The sequence below is a fragment of the Myxocyprinus asiaticus genome, chromosome 49 (assembly GCF_019703515.2).
Source record: "Myxocyprinus asiaticus isolate MX2 ecotype Aquarium Trade chromosome 49, UBuf_Myxa_2, whole genome shotgun sequence".
Taxonomy (NCBI): Eukaryota; Metazoa; Chordata; class Actinopteri; order Cypriniformes; family Catostomidae; genus Myxocyprinus; species Myxocyprinus asiaticus.
Genome location: NC_059392.1, coordinates 9379806 through 9400046, shown reverse-complemented (window position 1 = coordinate 9400046; position 20241 = coordinate 9379806). Strand labels below are relative to the sequence as shown.

The 20241-nt window shown below is 39.2% G+C and overlaps 1 protein-coding gene across 4 annotated transcripts in view; it reads right to left on the bottom strand.

Annotated features, from left to right (window-relative positions):
- Window positions 1-19914, bottom strand: part of frem1b (Fras1 related extracellular matrix 1b) — a 47120-nt gene extending 27206 nt beyond the window's left edge. For 3 of the 4 annotated variants that reach the window (XR_007896646.1, XM_051693191.1, XM_051693193.1), the window contains exons 1-11: window positions 19791-19914; window positions 19224-19668; window positions 17528-17781; window positions 16618-16712; window positions 16214-16497; window positions 15627-15826; window positions 15187-15510; window positions 14443-14551; window positions 14217-14348; window positions 1708-2052; window positions 1388-1530 (exon numbers count right to left, since the gene is read on the bottom strand). Coding sequence is in view for 3 of the 4 variants with exons in the window: in XM_051693191.1 (XP_051549151.1) it covers window positions 1388-1530; window positions 1708-2052; window positions 14217-14348; window positions 14443-14551; window positions 15187-15510; window positions 15627-15826; window positions 16214-16497; window positions 16618-16712; window positions 17528-17761 (1866 nt within the window). In the remaining variant the exon portion in view is untranslated. Of the gene's footprint in view, window positions 1-1387; window positions 1531-1707; window positions 2053-14216; window positions 14349-14442; window positions 14552-15186; window positions 15511-15626; window positions 15827-16213; window positions 16498-16617; window positions 16713-17527; window positions 17782-18589; window positions 18632-19223; window positions 19669-19790 lie in introns of all 4 variants that reach the window. The other variant, XM_051693190.1, reaches the window with a different exon arrangement.
- Between the last annotated feature and the right edge of the window lie 327 nt (window positions 19915-20241).

Below are 20241 nucleotides of genomic sequence, written 5' to 3'. Positions count from 1 at the left end.
AATTCACACTGAAATGTAATTTAGTATGAAAATAGATACAAAATATTGGCAGAATTTTAATTAACAGTAAGATTATAATTTCCTAAAATGAGAACAGGTTTCCCACCATCATAGAACACCTGGGAATATCAGGAAATTTCAGAATTGTATCTTACATTCTTAGGTACGTATTGGAAATGAATAAAACTGTAAAGATATTTTGGAAACAATATCATGCAATAAGGTTTTATTTGTTAACAATAGTAAGTGTTAACATAAAGTATAATGAATTAACAATAAACAATATTTTATAGCATTTATTTATCTTGGCTAATATTGATTTATGAAAATAGAATTGTTAATTTTTAGTTTATGCTCTCATGATCCAAATCCCATGTTTGTTCATAAACCATTAAGAATGTCTATGTAAACTTTTAATGTTTAAAATCTATTAGTATATGTTGAAATTTACATTATCCAAGATTAATAGGTGCTGTAAAACTACTCTTTACTTTTTGTTCATGTTAACTAATGTAGTTAACTAATACAACCTTATTCTGAAGTGTTAAAGGATATTCCGGGTTCAGTAGAAGTTAAATTCAATCAACAGCATTTGTGGCATAATGTTGACTTCCACAAAAATAAAAAAAGTAAAAATTGAGGTTACAGTGAGGCACTTACAATGGAAGTGAATGGGGGAAGTGTGAAGCTTATAATTTTATAAAAGCACTTACATTAATTCTTCTGTTAAAATGTATGTATTATTTGAGCTGTAAAGTTGTTTAAATCACAATTTTTACAGTCATTTTAGGGTTTGTTGACATAACATCTTCATGGCAACGAAGTTGTAAAATTGGCTATAACTTTACACAGAAAAGGTTAATAAGCAATTTTATCACACTCAAATCATGTTAACACACATTGTTTATGTCTTGTGGCTATACTTTTGAAACAGTGAGTATTTTTACATTTACTGATTGGCCCCATTCACTTCTTTTGTAAGTGTGTCACTGGAACCCAGATTTTTCCCATTCTTATTTTTTAAAGAAAAGGAGAGACAAGTCAAAATACATTTTTGTGGTAGTCAACATTATGCCACAAATGCTGTCGATTGAGCTTAACTTGTATCGAACCCGTAATATTCCTTTAAGCTGTGATCTAAAATATTAATTGGCTAAATTTTACTCTTGGGTAGAGTAAAACTGTCTTGCAAGCCACAGTGATGTCTGATTTGTGTGCAAAATGTTATTTTAAGTCAGTTCTTTTCAGTGAATTGCTTGAAATAGTTCACATATTGATCTGAACGATTCATTAGCAAATCGCTCTAAAAATTCAAAAAAATCACAAACAACTGGAAAGGTCATGGAAATCCATTGGTCAAAAAGTGTGGGAACACTGTGGGACGTACATGTCTGTCTGAGAGATTTGGAGGCTGATGGAGATCTGAGAGTATGAAATCAAACGAGTCTTCAAACAATTCTTCCCCTGAGTGTCTGTAGTAGATTAGGCCCTGAAACAGGTCCCTCTGCAGGAAACTCTTCACTGGCACACCTGAATGACATGACATCATCTAACATCTGTTAATGTAAGTCACCTCAGACACATCAATAGGGGTTAGGTTAATTCCTTTCAAATTGATAAAATTCAGAAGTTATTTTTATTGTACTGATACATTTTCTTCTTGCATTGACAAAAATACAACCCACTTTGTCATTAAAGCCCACTGACCTGGTTCATGTGGAGAAGTTTTTTTGACCAGCTCTCCAGCTCTGGGAAAAGTAAGCAGTTGATACTGAATGTAGTCATCACTGGAATCCAGGTCTGAGGCCATTAGCATATACTCCTCCACCCTAACAGAGCTACCCTCTTGGACCTCAAAGGCAACATTATTGATTAAAAAAGGAGGGGTGTCATCTTTTGGAAGAATGTAGATGGGGAATTTGTGTCTGATGCTGTGGCGACCATCCGTGATTCGGAAGACGATGTTATCCCTGGTGGTGTCGCTGTCAGAGTGGTGATAGATCACAACTCCCTCTCTGAGATCCTTTACCTTGAACATGAAACCTTTGCCACCTTGGGATAAATGACAATGAACATTTGTTAGACCAGTGGTTCTCAACCTGAGGGCCTCAGCATACTTCTAAGGAACTGTTCACACAGAATGTGTTTTGCATCTGCTTACACTGTTTTGTTATATGCTAAAGCCAACATTAGTGTGAATTATCTGCTTCTACAGTGGATATTTTCTTTCAAGTCAACTACTATCAGCAACAGTTTGAAGCGAATATTGCAGAAGAAGTAAGGTTAAGTCAATGCATTTACAGCAACTTGTCTGAATAATAACAAATCCAGTTTAATGGCACAGACGTTTGAAGGTAAATCTACTGACCCTTTGTGTACTGAGTTTTGTAACTATCAAAGTAACGCAAGAATGCACGTTATGTACTGTATGTTCAACCAGACTGCGTGTTGGCAATGTGTTGGCCAAGCACTCATATCTGTATATGCATATTTGCTTATAGAAGCATGTTTCTGGCCTGAACAGCCCTTAATAAGGCCAAAAGATGCCTTAAAATTATTAAAAAATTAGTTAGTGACCAAAAGGTTGAAAACCACAGTTATCTACTATATTCAGAGCTCCAAACATATTTGAATGTTTGATGAATGGCATTCCAGGTTAAGGAATGTCATTAATTCCAGTTCAGGTCAAGCCAGCATAATTTATCTAATTATTTTCACATGTATCTATAATACAATTTACAATATCATTACTTTGACTGGATGCAAATGTGAAAAATAAGTTTTACTTTTGCCATAGGCACACACCCCTTGTGAAAAAAGAAAGAAAGAAAGATGATGTCCTTCCCAGTGAATGGCTGCCGTTCACCGTGAAGCTGGGCTCTGCCTGCTTGCCAGGGAGACAGAAGGGCAAGGCCACCAGACAGATTGAATGATTACTGGTTGCACAGCAAACCTAATTAGCAACGTTATCAGGGAGAAAATGGCCACAAGTCCAGTGGAGAAACAACTAAGTAATTGGGCCCAAAGGTGGCTGTGGGCATCAGGCCCAAAAAAGGAGGCATCATATCAACACTCAATGCAAGAGGACATTGGGCGGAAACAGAGGCAGCTGGCCATTTGGCCAAAGGCATTGGACTAACTCAGTGAGGACTTTCCCAAGGGTCGGGAGTCCCTGAGTTAGAGGCACAGGTGAGCAATTCCCAATCCCCATCTAAGTTCTCAAGAGAAACCAGTCCGTTATGCACCAGAACTCACTACTCTGCTCAATCATGCTGAACTAACAGGTGCTTTTGGATTGGGCGGAGTGGAATTGGAGCCAAAGTTATGAAATGATTCTGTTCTCAGCCAGAGGAATCACAGATCCATACGTAAACCTCAAAAACATAAACAGCAATTAAAGGAAGGGTTTGGCTTAAAGTGGGAGCAGTTGTTTGAGTAAGCTGGAGGCTGATGCTGATCAGGTGGTCTTCTGTCAGGGAATGACACAAGGCACAGGGTCTGGAAATCCTCCAAACCAGGAATCGCAAAACAACCTACCACGGCTTCTATGGGAGAACGCATTCAGCAAAACATCGCATTCAGTCCATAATTAAAATCCAAATTTGGCCTGTTCCTTACTACAAACCACAGACTGAATTTCATACAGTGTTATCGAATTTGAACCCAATTACTAACGAGACGGTTCACCCCAAAAATTAATTTAATTGCCCTAAACTCAAGCTGTTCCAACCCATATTATTATTATTATTATTTTTTTACAATTTTTTTATTGATTCGTACATATAACAAAGAAAAGCAAAACATATTTACACAGAATCAGCATTTAACCCCCACTATTACCCCTCCCACTCCCAAGTCCCCAATCCCCAACCCCACCCTGACACTCATCAAACAACCCTGTGGTCACATATAAGTACAAATATATATATATATATATATATATATATATATATATATATATATATATATATATATATATATATATATATACTGTATATATATATCACACACATTTAAAAATATGCTTCTTTCTCCACTGCCTTTCCCCGAGAGCCCTCCAAAAACGCCAAATAGCTGCCCAATTTTCCATCGAACGAATCCCAGATCCCCAGCCTTCTACATGACACTTCATCAAAAGCCGCCACCCTCCCCATCTCTGTGCACCACTCTTGAAATGAGGGCACTCCAGCCGACTTCCATCCCCTTAAAACAATTTGTCTGCCAATCATAACACATTTTTTATGTGTTTATCCCCTATATTGATGACCGCCCCATCGTCTAAAATACAAAGTCTGGGGCAAAATGAAATTTGAATGCCCAATATGTCACACATAAAACTCTAAACCTTCAACCAAAATTCTTGGATCTTAACACACCACCAAAAAACATGGGTTGTGTCTGCATCTTCTGATTGTCATTGCCAGCAGGTGGGTGTGTCTTTAAGACCAAGCCTATACAATCTAGAGGGGGTCCAATAGAATCTATGTAAAATCTTGAATTGCATAAGGCGCACCCTTGCATCTCTAGATACAGACTTAGCCCACACTCCCTCCTCAAATACCAAGTTTAAATCTTAATCTCTTGATAGAAGTTAAAGCTCCATCCCCAGACACTGAATTAGCAGGGAGTAATTCACTGATGCCTAATGACCTTTTCCAAAAGCAGTAATCACCACTCCCAGAGTATCTGCCGCTTTAGGGGGGTGTATGCTACTCCCAAAAATAGTACAGAGCAGGTGACACAGCTGTAAATACCTAAAGAACAGATCTGGGAATCCCAAAATGTTGAACCAAATTTTCAAAAGATCTCAACACGCCACTCATATAGGTCACCGAGTGTATTAACCTCCCTCACAATCCACTCTGACCAGCAGAAAGGGGACTTATTAATACATAATTTTGGGTTCGGCCATATGCTCGAGGCAACATTTAAATAAATGTCAGAATTAAACACTCTGGACACTTTTGTCCATACTGAGTGCAAATGCGAGATAATGGGGTGTAACTTAATTTCTCCGATTAGTTTGATAGAAAGGCTTTACAATGGTGAAATAGGGGCAAGAACTTCCTATTCAATACAGAACCAGGGAGGGGCTCTCTCAGGTGGAAGTGACCAATGAGCCAAATGTCTGAGACCGAATGCATAATAATAAAACAAAATCTTGGGTAGGACTAGCCCACCTTTGTCAATCGGCCTATGCAATTTGCTGAAATGTAATCTGGGATGTTTACCATTCCAAATGAAGGACTTTGCTATGCTATCAAATTGCTTGAAATAAGAGAGGGGGACATCTATAGGGAGAGACTGTAGCAGGTAGTTGAATTTTGGAATACAATTCATTTTAATAACATTAACCTTCCCAATCATAGATAAATGTAATGAAGCCCACCTACCCACATCGCTCGAAAACGAAACTCTAACTAAATCACTCAAATTTGCTGGGAATAAAATACCCAAATACTTAATGCCCTGTTTGGGCCACTGGAAGGCACCCAGCCGAAAAGCCGTTACCGGGCAGTGCGCTGTCAGAGCCAATGCTTCGGATTTAGACCAATTAACTCTGTATCCCGAGAACTTAGAAAAGGAATTAATAATTCTGTCGAGGCAAAGCATAGATCTAGTAGGGTCGGAGATGAATAATAAAATATCATCTGTGTAAAGCAAAAGCTTATGCGCCACACCTCCCACCACCTCTGGAAAATCATCCTCCTTACTTATCGCGGCTGCTAATGGTTCCAGGGCAAGACAGAACAATAATGGGGAAAGAAGGCAAACCTGCCCGTTGCCTTTATCCAGAGTAAAATAATCTGAAATTAATCCATTCGTTTGTACCGCCGCTACCTGGTGTCTATAAAGTAACTTAATCCAACCAATAAAAGTATTCCGGAACCCGTACATTTCCAAGATCTTAAAAAGATAATCCCATTCTACCATATCAAACAACTTTTCGATGTCATTTGAGATGGCAGCGACCGGAGTCTGATCATTTGCCACTGACCACATGATATTGATGCAACGCCTAATGTTATCAGAAGAGCTACGGCCCCGAATAAACCCCACCTGATCTATATGTATAAGAGGTGTAATAAGTTTACTTAATCGGTTAGCCCAAATTTTTGACAATATTTTAATGTCTAGCTGGATCAGGGAAATTGGATGGTAACTCTTACAATCGCTTGGGTCTTTGTCCTTTTTAAGAATCAGACTGATCTGGGCTTGCATCATATTTGGCGGAACCTTTCCATTCTTTAATGATTCTGTATAAATTCTAGCAAAAGTGGAGCAAATTCTGTAGCATAAGATCTAAAAAACTCAGCGGCAAAGCCATCTGTAGGCAAGGCCTTAATTACCTCACCAAGCTCATCCAAGGTTATCTCAGAATCAAGAGAATTTTTTTGCTCAACCGTCACTTTAGGAAGTTCTAATGGTTCCACAAAGTTTCTAATATCCTCATCAGTAGACGAAGACGTGGAACTATAGAGATCAAGATAGAATTCTTTAAAAGCATTATTAATATCAATGGCTGAGTTAAATATTTCACCACCAGCAGATTTCACAGAGGGAATGGTAGAAAAAGACTCTCTTTGTTTTATATATCTAGCCAGAAGTTTTCCTGCCTTGTTTCCTGACTGTCTTGCCCTGAATAGCCAAAACTCCACCTTCTGTGACAAAATAGTATTATATCTATTTCAGTCGGGTCAATTCTCTGAGGCCATCAAATGGCATTCGGCACTTCAGCTCTGCCTCGGCACTTTTAATATTCCCTTCCAACTCCACGAGTTTTCGTGCTTTGGATTTTTTGGTGAATGAGGCATACTGTATGATTCGGCCCTTAAGAACCGCCTTGAGTGCCTCCAAAGCCACGCCCACAGAGGATACTGAGGACCAATTGGTCTCCATATAAACATTGATTTCAGCCTTTAACATTTGTTGGAATTCAGGATTTTGCAAAAGGGATACATTAAAGCACCAACTATATGATTTCCTTTTCTCCATATGTGGCAACACCTCTAAACACACCAGGGCATGATCTGAGACTAAAATATTTCCAATTGAGCAGTCAACAACAGATGAAATGAGGGACTTCTAGAATAAATCTTATGGACTGATTAAAAAAATGTATAGTCCCTACCAGATGGGTTCAAAAGTCTCCAAATATCTGTAAGACCAAGATTTTTACATATCCTGTGAAGCGTCAGTGTTGCTCTAGGGGGCACTTTTACTTCACTATGATCAAGGACTGAGTCCATCAAAAGATTAAAGTCTCCTCCCAGTACTATATCACGAGGGGTGCCAGTGGCTTGCAACATCCCTTCAAGATCTATAAAAAAGCCCTGATCATCAACGTTAGGTGCATAAATATTAGCTAAAATAAGACTTTGCCCCTGAATTTCTGCTAAAACAACCATGAATCTTCCTAATTTATCTTTAATCTGTTTGAGACATTTGAATTGTAGATGCTTACTTACCAGTGTAATGACTCCCCTGCTCTTACTTGAGCCAGCACTAAAGAAAACATGTCCACCTCATATCTTCCCAAATTTTTCAGCTTCCTGCAGGGAAAGATTCGTTTCTTGAAGAAACATTATATCATATTTCTTACGCTTAAGAAGAGAAATAACCTTCCTTTCACATTCCACATGGAGAGAGACAATCCGCTCATATTAACACTTGACATTTTGACATATGAGAAAAAATAGATTGTGTGTCAAAAACAAAATTATAAAGACCACATTCCAACATTAGTTAACAATCAAACCCCGAACTTCTCCCAGAAAAAAAAAAAAAAAAAAAACAGAAAAAAGAAAAACGTGCACATTAACCCCATGCATCCCTCCAAACTCAAACAGTCCACGCCTACGAGAGCTCCCGCGACAACTTTGCCTTCGGATTGCTCAAGTCCGGTGTTTCTACACATATTTTGTGAGACAGATTTACACAACAAAACATAATCTATAAAACAAACTCCAGCTAATAGGCGGAATAAACACAAAGAACGTGTAGATTCATCCACATAACTGTTCCAAAGGTGTGTTATTCCACAAAACAAACTCCAGCCACTAGGCGGAACCAGTACATAAACAAAACAAAAAAAGAAAAGGCACTTAGTTTCCTCGGACAGTCAAACTGCATGAGTGCAACAGATGACCTAATCACTCCAATGTCTTGCAAGAAATACTCCACACAAAAAACTCTAGCCAATAGGAGGCATAAGCACAAAGAATGTGCAGATTCATCCACACAACTGTCCCGAAGGAGTGTTACTCCACAAAACAAACTCCAGCCAAAAGGAAGCATAAGCACAAAGAACATGCAGATTCATCCACAAAACAGTTCTGAAGGAGTGTTACTCCAAAACAAACTCCAGCCGTCACTCCATTGACTTTATGAAAGACATCACTCGCTGGGGACAAGTGAATGTTTTACGGCCTTCCTTCCTTCCTGCCTTTACGGCATTGTAAAAGGGGGTAAAAAAACCAAACTATTTGTTCCGATGTCGGATTCCAATAGAATGGCCCCTTGAAGGTCTCTGTGTTGTTCTGTCTTTTCTGAGCGCTGAAGTAAAGCAATTATTGTTAATTTACACTTTACAAATTGATTCCGTTATTCATTTTATCTGACTCCAATTTTATATTAATCTGACTCCAATTTTAAGTTGACCTCTAATTTATATTTAAGCTCTAATTAATTTCTGATCATTCTTTTAATTTAACATTTTTAGGTTATTGATTACTCTAAATCCTCTTCTATTCATTGTCCTTTAGATCAGTACTCAGTTGTTGATTTGGAGTCTTACGCCGGCCATTATTAAATTACGTAGATCTCCCTCTCATAAGATAGCCAGTTTCATTCTTAGTCAGCGGTTGTAGGGTTAACTAATATCGTCTGGTTTGGCTTGTACTGAGAGTCTTTATATGGCTTTCTCCTACCTGGTTGTCCTGGGTGGTTTTTCCTATATTAAAGCTCCAGTTTGGTCTACACCCTGGTCTAATACATTACGGTATCAAAGGTACCCTATAGCGATCTACCGGTCACAATGATTCCAGAGAAATTCAGAATAAATCTATTATTTAAATAAATTTATTTGTCAGGTAGGATATAAAACATCGTTACAGAAATTCAAATCAAAGCCAATTTCACACATGATCAGAATAAACAAGCATTACTAAAAATAAGATAAGAATCAATAGGCATACTTGACAAATAGGAAAACTACATGTGACGGCAAAGCATGGGAGATCTGGCTTACAGATTCCGCGAGCTTCTTGCCAACTTTCCTTACATACCCAGACAGAATAAACATTGCGTATCAAATGGTATTATCCTTTGAACAATGAAAATTTGGGGGTGAATGGGTTCTTGACTACCTGGGGTTTAACCTTGTTAACATACAGAAGATCATTTAAATTGTAGGTCAAGTAGGGGGATAGACCTCCAGAATTATGCAGTATTTGGCAAAGACCTTTTAACTTAGTTACCATTAGTTTTATCAACATGGGAAAGAGACCATTATACCACTCGCACAGAGACCTCTTAAATGATATCAAACACATACAGTTGCATTCTTTGTTTTCATGGCGTTTGTTTGTTACATTTTCACATATACATCTTGTGTGTGGACCTTGTGTGGGAGACAAGGGGCAGAGAGAACAGCTGGAGTTTGTGGGGGTAAGCTGGGTTTTTCACACAGTGATGCATTTGTTTTCTCAGTTGCAGATCCTATTTGTGAGAGTTTGAGCGTAGTTTTTCCCAGAAGTCTTTCGTTGTTCCATGTGGGCATGTGCTGGATTACAGTTCTCTTGGCATCTAGCCTTACAGCATTCCTTAGCAAAAGCAACCTTCCATTGATGTAAGAGTTTCTTGCATTCCTTGAATAAATCACATTTCTCTCTTGTCGAATTCGCAAAGTCTGGGAACAGGAAAATGCTGTGGTTCTTCCAGAAAAGCCTTCCTTTACTCCTCACCTCACGTAACACCAGATCTTTATCGGATGATCTCAGAAATTTGGCCAGAACTGATCAGGGCCTGTCTCCCTCCCAACCCTGAGCTCGCTCGATTTCCAGCTTATGGCCTGTTATGTCAAGCAGATTCGGAAAGAGCCTGTCCAGGAATTTCACCATATCCTGACCCTCTTTAGCTTCAGGAATTCCGACAATTCGGACGTTATTCCACCGGCTACGGTTCTCCAAGTCCTCCAACTTCTCCCAGACATGCTCCAAATCCACCTTGGTCGCTAGTGGATTAGCAGCTAATTCCCTCTCTGATGACTCCAGATAATCGATCTGTTTCTCGACATCTCCCACTCTTGTAACCACCTCAGAGAACTTTGTCTCCATGGCAGTGATCGATCGATATATTACAGCAAGATCCTCCAAGTCAGCAACGACCTTCGCCAGCATTGCCGACATGTTCAATATATCTCGCGAATTTCCCTCATTTCTCCGACCAAATCGAGTCCCTGGCTTGGGGCCTTGTCAGGGGTGTCAGCTTGAGCACGTAAGTGTCTTTTAATGTTTCCAGAGTCTGAGGATTTTGAATTCTTTGACATATTGTCCTCCTAGAACAGTTATGGAACAGAGTGTATCGAATCTCACCGGTTTATGTCATTAATAGTGATAAAACTAGCAAAGTGAGCAGAGCTCGCCGTCCACACGTCCGAACCTCGCATGGCGTCACGTGACTCCCCATATGACTTTTTTCTTCTTCTGCGAAACACAAAATGTCATATAAGGCATAATGTTGTCCTTAAACATCCTTTACTTTCATTGCATCATTTTACTGTGCAATAAAAGTGAATGGAGACTGAAACTAAGTCTAGGCACAAGGTTTGGCAAAATTGTGCGCACAAAGCGCTAATGGGCTAGGTCAAGTGCAATTTAATTCTGAGGTTCTTCTCCGGCACATCTGCATCCTATTATATAGTCCATTTCCTGTTAAGCAACAGCGATATAAACAAAGACAGAACATTCATAAGAAGCTGGTAGAGCCCATTCATCCATTCATTGCATAAATGGACTTTATGCAATGAATTAGAAGAATAGAAATATGGCCTTACATTCTTTTCTGCAATAACTGCATACCTGTTGAATGTCAGGCATATTTCTATGACAGTGACATGCTCCTTTTGTATGTAACCCCTTCTTTTGTGGTCTCTTATAAATGATGAAAGAAGATGTGGTTTTTGTCTGGATTTGAATTTATGCTCTGTTAAATTATAGAGAATGTATGTATACTGTAAGTATTTTAATTATTATTTTCACCCAATTTGGAATGCCCAATTCCCAGTGCGCTTTTTAAGTCCTCGTGGTCACGTAGTGATTCGCCTCAATCCGGGTGGCGGAAGATGAATCCCAGTTACCTCCGTGTCTGAGACCATCAACCCGTGCATCTTATCACGTGGCTTGTTGAGCGCATTGCCACGGAGACATAGCACGTGTGGAGGCTTCACGCCATCCACCGCGGCATCTGCGCTCAACTCACCATGCGTCCCACCGAGAACGAACCACATTATAGCGACCACGAGGAGGTTACCCCATGTGACTCTACACTCCCTAGCAACCGGGCCAATTTGGTTGCTTAGGAGACCTGGCTGGAGTCACACAGCATGCCCTGGGATTCGAACTAGCGAACTCCAGGGGTGGTAGTCAGTGTATTTTACCACTGAGCATGATTGTATTGGCACACACTTCACTTCTACCAGTTGATTTTTAATTTTGAAAAATTAAATTTATTGAAATGTAATAATCAAACCAAAAATATTTCTAAATTTAAATTACACTTCAAACGAAATGAAAATACAGTATAATCAAAACAACGAAGTGGTAAAAAAATAATAATACCAAATCCAAACATTTTACTCTGTCCAACTTCTTCCAAAGGCTGCTTTTGTAGACTTAAAAATCACTCTATGACAACAGGTGGAAAAACAACACCTACAGGTGCATCTCAAATTAGAATGTCGTGGAAAAGTTCATTTATTTCAGTAATTCAACTCAAATTGTGAAACTCGTGTATTAAATAAATTCAATGCACACAGACTGAAGTAGTTTAAGTCTTTGGTTCTTTTAATTGTGATGATTTGGGCTCACATTTAACAAAAACCCACCAATTCACTATCTCAAAAAATTAGAATACATCATAAGACCAATAAAAAAAACAGTGAATTGTTGGCCTTCTGGAAAGTATGTTCATTTACTGTATATGTACTCAATACTTGGTAGGGGCTCCTTTTGCTTTAATTACTGCCTCAATTTGGCGTGGCATGGAGGTGATCAGTTTGTGGCACTGCTGAGATGGTATGGAAGCCCAGGTTTCTTTAACAGTGGCCGTCAGCTCATCTGCATTTTTTGGTCTCTTGTTTCTCATTTTCCTCTTGACAATACCCCATAGATTCTCTATGGGGTTCAGGTCTGGTGAGTTTACTGGCCAGTCAAGCACACCAACACCATGGTCATTTAACCAACTTTTGGTGCTTTTGGCAGTGTGGGCAGGTGCCAAACCCTGCTGGAAAATGAAATCAGCATCTTTAAAAAGCTGGTCAGCAGAAGGAAGCATGAAGTGCTCCAAAATATCTTGGTAAACGGGTGCAGTGACTTTGGTTTTCAAAAAACACAGTGAACCTACACCAGCAGATGACATTGCACCCCAAATCATCACAGACTGTGGAAACTTAACACTGGACTTCAAGCAACTTGGGCTATGAGCTTCTCCACCCTTCCTCCAGACTGAAATACAAAACTTGCTCTCATTTGAAAAGAGGACTTTGGACCACTGGGCAACAGTCCAGTTCTTCTTCTCCTTAGCCCAGGTAAGACGCCTTTGACGTTGTCTGTGGTTCAGGAGTGGCTTAACAAGAGGAATACGACAACTGTAGCCAAATTCCCTGACATGTCTGTGTGTGGTGGCTCTTGATGCCTTGACCCTAGCCTCAGTCCATTCCTTGTGAAGTTCACCCAACTTCTTGAATCGATTTTGCTTGACAATCATAAGGCTGCGGTTCTCTCGGTTGGTTGTGCATCTTTTTCTTCCACACTTTTTCCTTCCACTCAACTTTCTGTTAACATGCTTGGATACAGCACTCTGTGAACAGCCAGTTTCTTTGGCAATGAATGTTTGTGGCTTACCCTCCTTGTGAAGGGTGTCAATGATTGTCTTCTGGACAACTGTCAGATCAGCAGTCTTCCCCATGATTGTGTAGCCTAGTGAACCAAACTGAGAGGCCATTTTGAAGGCTCAGGAAACCTTTGCAGGTGTTTTGAGTTGATTAGCTGATTGGCATGTCACCATATTCTAATTTTTTGAGATAGTGAATTGGTGGGTTTTTGTTAAATGTGAGCTAAAATCATCACAATTAAAAGAACCAAAGACTTAAACTACTTCAGTCTGTGTGCACTGAATTTATTTAATACACGAGTTTCACAATTTGAGTTGAATTACTGAAATAAATGAACTTTTCCACGACATTCTAATTTATTGAGATGCACCTGTATATATTAGATAATAAATACAATTGTTAATATAAACATAATAATAATAAAAACATGACCTAAAGATAGTTTAACACATCTAATATTTTTTTTTAATAAAACGTCTATAACAGTGATCGTCATGGACATAATTTGGTGTTTCTACGTTATTTTCAGAGTTTGGACATGAACTTTATTACCACCTGCTAGTGCAATATCCAAACTGCAAATGCAGGAACTGAGTTTAGACTTTGCTCTGCTCTGACGTGCTTTTGCAACATCTTAGCATAATGACCTATTTTTTTTTAGGAAAATAACAATTTGTGCTTTCCTCAATTCATTTACACACAATACACCCCTAGTTTGCACGCATGGACCCACAGATAGCACAAATACTCCCACCTATGGCCACTTGCGCTTTGCACTGGCACGAAAATTGCGCTTAGAATTAGCACTCTCATGAAAATTGGATAAGATGTTATGCACAGTCATGCATGTAGCACTTCACTTTGCGCACTCATGAAAACAGAACCTTACACTTTATGAGACTTACTATGACATATCCGTGCGGTAAAAGACCATGGTAATTGCATTTGGATGTAAACAGAGATGTCACAATTTTCATTTTTGGGCAATCTATCCCTTTAAGTGCTGTGATTCTGTGAATAATTTAGTCCTATCTGCTGTACTTGGTTAGTGATATTGGAATTCTGTGGTAAGAGGCACTGAGTAATGGTAAACATCCTTTACCTCTAACACTTAAGTGTCCATTATAGGGGCCATCCACAGCTATTAAGGTGACAGCATGTATGTTGTCATTATCAACAATCTGTAAGTGCTCCCAAGTGATTGGTCTGGATTGGCCTTCCAGTAGATCCAACCCTGTAAGTATGCAGATGTTTAGTGTCAGTCTCCCATTTAAATGATAATTATGTTTAGTATCAGATTTATTCATTTAGTTAATATGCTGATTTACCCATATTCCAAGACACTCGAGGGGCATTGGTCTCTGCGGTGCGGATAGAGATGTGCACTAAGATAGGAAAACTCTCTGCAAATGAGCCATCAATGGCCTGAAACTCAACCTGCACAACATATAAGGTTAAATTAATGGACATGGATAATAGGCAGTATATAGTGGGATGAACATTGAAATGAACTTCATTGGAAATTTGTGGCTTTTAGTCCATGTCTATTAGCTATAAATCCATCTATATGCTAGTGTACTCATAAACGCTGACAAATAGATCTTTTATCAGAAATTTTGCATTTAATATGTAGTCTTTCTCTTAGAAAACAGACCAAAAGTACTGATGGCTCATCCTGCACTACACAGATTTTGTCCAATTAAATGCTCCCTAAAATGAGAATGTCCCTACCCCTAATATTACATCCAACCGACAAGCAAACCATAATTCATGACTGTGACATAAACGAAAGGCTATTGGCTATTTAAACAAAAGGGACAAGCATTTTTAAATGTCCCACCAATATAAAATACATCAACACAGGAAAGAAAGCTGCACTTGTCAAGTAATTTTATGAGGACTTCAATATACGTAGCTTCCCATATTTTTTTAATCATCTTGAAAGGCTAAACTAATAGAAGTTTTTGATCTCATGGTTTGATTGCAATTTATTTGGTGTAGGTAAAAAGGTACAAATTTCCTGTCTACTTCCCTGTCAAATGTTGTACAGCAATCCTTTGCTGTCAACTAACCTCATAGTTCCTTCTAGATGTGTGGCTGCTGTTTGGGGGCTGATAGGCAATTTTAATCTCATTTAGATCTTCCCATGAGAAGGAGGAAGCAATTTTGGTGTGATCATCCAGGTGAGTTATGTATCCCTCTGCTGGAGGTTTGGTTACATTGAAAATCAGCTGGGCCTGAGGGGTCTCATCATCTTTTGCATCCAGTGCCGCAGTCGTCATGGGGGTCAAGATGAATTGATCTACCTCCAAGATGAACGTGGACATGAAGGCAGCATGGGGAGCTTGATTCTGCATGGCCCCTTGGATCAGTACTGGTAGCCAGATACTCTCGGTCTAACCAAGAGAAAGGAAAGGGAGGACAGGAAAGTGAAATGGATTGTATGGAAATGGATACCCAACAATTGGGTACTTGTTTTATGTTTTTATATGATCATGATTGTCATGTTTACCTCCACCAAGGCTCGAGAGGTCTGATCCCTAAACTCCACCCTAATTGGAATATAATCAATCTCAGGTGATGGAGGACTGAGGTGCTGGTACTTCAGACCTGAAGTAAGGAACTCAGTGCAGTCAGTCTTCAAGAACTCTACTTCCCTTGTGTTGTAGTCACAGGCTTTGTTTCCTGGACAGGTGATTCCAGTATGGCGTCCTTGAAAGTTTGAAGACAAAGATTAAAGATTTAAAGGGATAATTCACCCAAAAATTACAATTCTGTCATAATTTGTTTTCAATGTAATGTTGTTCCAAAGCCATTTGTCAGCTGAGGAAGTGCCGGTAATACATGGTCGCACGCCACCTCTGTCTTTGGAGCATGTGCACAACACAAAGGCCAATTGCAGTCCGATTAATGTGTATACATTCCGGACAAAGCCGGGCTACCATCGCATTATCTAAATCTGTTAGTCTGATTTTGCAAGAATCATCTAAAATGTTTACATGACATTTAAAAAAAAATTTTTTTTAGTCCGACTGAAATCAGACTTTTGAAATTGCATGTTCAGGTAGTGTACTTAGCTTTCTCATGTTCTTGGAATACCTTTTCTTGGTCCAGGCTCAGTGGACTGCATTGTTTCAAGATTGTCTTCAACGACCAGTTGACCAAGCATGGAGACTTTGATCTCAGAGCTTAGGAGACGGACAGTGCAGCTCATGCCAGGCTGGGTTTTGAAGGTAAGGACACTGCTATTGATGACATTGGAGAGACCATAGAATTCTGGAACCACCAGAGGAATGCTTCCAAGCTCTGTTAGGCTTCTCTGAGGTTCCACCACCTTTACCCTTAGAAGGACAGACTCAACGAATGTCTCAGAGTCTGTAAACCTGAGTAAATGTATAGAAAAATGTGTTCGTAAACATTTTGGTATGGAAATTACTTTAGGCCTCAATGGCTTTTGCAGTCAGTGATGGAAAATGAATAATCATGACCACTCAAAGTCTCACCTATATACCCTCAACATGACAGTATCCTCATCTAGAAGTGGGCTGCCATTGTGGATGTACTTGACCTCATCAGGCAAGAACTGGCAGTCAAATACCTGGAAAACAAACTTTAACTCAACTCAATCTGCATATCCTGAAGTAAATAACTGCTTGCAAGGCCACAAAAAAGAAACTTTTAGACAAGCATACATTTTAGGCTATGGTTTTACATAATTGAAGTGCTGCATCAGAACTATTTTGCCATTGCTGTGATAATAAGTGTGTTTTCTGTTGTCTATATATGACAATAAACACACTATGTGTTAGACTTGCAGTATAAAAGCATCTATATGGTTAAATATATGCAAGAAAAGACTGATCGGATTTCAGTATGCAAATATTACGATTTATTATTTTATTAGAATTTATATTTGTAAGCATTCTTTAATTGTAATCAGTGGGAGACTTTCAAACTTGAATCCTAAATTTCTTAAAAATAATAAGGTTTACTCTCTCTCTCTCTCTCTCTCTCTCTCTCTCTCTCTCTCTCTCTCTCTCTATATATATATATATATAAAACAGAAGGAATGTAACAGAACATGTTTTCTTGCGACAAGGTTCCCGCTGTTATCTTGATATGGCATCTAAAAAAACATATTTGCTCTGCACAAGATGAGATGTGGACAAAAACCAGTGAGATGTGGCCCATCGGTCTAAAATGGCCATCTAGTACGTTTATATAGAAAAACAATTGAAATGCAGCACAGATGGATGCAAAACACGTTTGGTGTGAACGGCTCCTAAGGCTGAAATTCTCACCGAACACAGCTGGAATGGAGTCAGTAAGTTAAATGGTTTAGGAATTCAGTGCAAAAGTATAATACTTGGTGTTAGAGGTTTTAGTTTGCAGAAAAAGTATTTGTTCGGTTACCTGAGGAGTGAGCTTTCCCACTCTTTGCGTGATGGGCTCAGTGACCACCACTTCCACCTTACAGGCTTCAGATATCCCATCTGTGTGGAACTGAAGTTCTTCATCTGTTACAAACACAGACTGGCCCCTGGCTACCCAAAGACCGGCATTTAACCGAACCATACTCGAACTTTGTACATGTGGCCAAAGTTGACACAAGGTGAACAATGTCAAACCGAGGAAGGCCACCCCCATCTTTTCAGGCAGTTCAATTGCTTTAGCAGGACAAAAGACAGGTTCAGTTTGGATTTCAATACATTTGAGATTCAAGAAAATCTTCTTTAGATGATCTGCCTTGCTGTCATTTCAAACTGTACGCAGTATTGATATGAATACTTGAGGGAAAACAAACCAAACAAATGAGTGTTAAATAATACAAATATTTTTAGATCCATTAGTAAGTATTTAAATCTGTACCTGGAGGCACCACGTGGCCTATTTATCTATTGTATAAGCAACAAAACTTTTTAATGATTTTGCTCTGAACTACAACAGCATGGGAACGAATGGGTTAATCAGCCTGCCACTGACTCATTGCTGGAAATTTAATCAGGACAAGCATCAAAGGAGCATGTGAAACACAGTCCTGTTATTTCCTATGCAGCCAAACTCTAAAGAAACCCAGAGCTCACAGGTGCTATTGCACTAAGAGAGAAGCCTGACGTCTGTTGCACATTCATAAACGCTATGAAAGAAGCTTGTTCCCAGTGGCATGCATGTTCACGCTAGAACTTGTGATTTTTTATTGCTAAAAAAATGTTACCAAGTGAACTGTGAATTAGCTTCTCTCATAGCGCTCATGAACATGCAACAGATGTTCACTAAGAAATTACTTATATTTCGGGTTGTTTCTCACCAGAACCTATCGTATGCCTTCAGAAGAATATGACGCGTACAGGATGCGTGACGCAAATTTCGTCATCAGCAGAGTGCTCGAGCACTCAAGTGCAGCCCGATTTTTCTAACAGGGTGCCATGGATTTATATTAACTAATTAGTGGTTCTACAAGGTGGCAACACTCACATTTGATCCATTGCTGTCACAAAGAGGAAGATTTAATTGCCGCTAAACAAAAGGAGATGAAGGTTAAGACAAAAACAGTGGATGTGTTCTTAAAAATTATTAAAACAGCGACAGTTACAGTTCAGTATAAGTACTTTGTAACTTTCCTGCTCGATGAGTGACTTGCAGTTGATCAAACAAGTTTCACACCAAATTAATACAGTCTTAACTCATGGTGCAAACATCATGTCTCAATACTGTTTTGTTAACAATTTGACATTTGAGAAAATGAGCCATACTTTAGAATCTAAAACATCAATAATCATTCATCAAGAAGACTTAAATTAAGACCCTGCATGTTTAAACATGATTCAGCATCAACTACATGTGCACTACTGACGATAGAAACATTTGCTAACGTGTTCAAACAAATGAAAAAGCCTGCAGCCCTGTAACTTTACGAATAGACAATAAAACGCTTTCAGGGAAAGTTGCTAACTCATAAACCTCAACTCTTCTTGTTAAAAGAAGCCAATAAACCTTCGAGAAAAGGGATGTGAGATTTGCACTCAAATGTCCTTTTTTTACAATGCTTTATCAGTCTAAAACAGAACAGAGGATGGAGAGAGATAATATAGAAGCATTGTTAACATACCTACAGATGAATCTACGCTTGGCCTTTAGTTCCCCCAGTCTGTGCAAACTAACAGAGCAGGAATCCTGTCAGTTCAGCCCTCCTCATAGAGCTGAGAAGGTCTACCCTCAACTGCCCCCCTTGCTGAATAAGACCACAAAGAACAATTACCAAAAAACAAGCAGACACAGAAAGAGAGAGAAGGAGTGAAAGATAAGAACAAAAGAGGACTGTTACGTCTGTTTGCATTTGCCCTCTTGTCCTAACTTTAAACAGAGCAAAACCCAGCAGGAGGAAAAGGAAAACACTCGACAAAATGGGAGGAAAAATTAGATCTGCAAACACAGGAAATGTGCAGAGCAGTTCCAAAGGTTTATACTTCTCTGTTCACCCGTTCTCACAAACCCAGATGTTGTTATTCCCTAAAGATGGCAAACTTCAGACCTCACTGCTTTACAAAAGAGCTCTAAAAAGGAAGAAGGTAAGGAAACAAGAGGCTGGTGTATGAGTGAACAGCTACTTTAAACGAATGAGATTAGTAACAGCTTTGAGAAAGTTTTCAACTTTTTAAATGTTCGAAAGGCAAACCTGTTAGCAGGAGCTTTGATGTTTGATTGCCCTGCAGCCTTCATGAAAGGAAATAGAAGTTGAGTTGTGTTAGGTTGGGGCAACAGAAGTACTATTAACACAAAGGTGTTTTGAAAAACTGCAGCCTGTAGACAACCACACTCACATCATTCTCAAACACCCTTTAGTATGCCTACACACACCTTCCTCTTGCCCTAGGCTGACCCGAGGGACAAAGGCATGCCTCTCCCCTGCTGAGCAGCTCCAGTCAGACTGAGACTGATAAATGTGGGCTGGTCACTCCTGTCTACCCCCTGCTGCCTCTGCATGGGGCTGAGAAAAACTCTTGACGTCTGTGCCACTTGGTTAGTTTGTTTCTGTTTTTTCAAAGAAGGAGAGCTAATGGACCGATTACAGAAAGAGAGGTTGGAATCATACATGATGAAATAGCAAGAATGAAATTTATAATAAT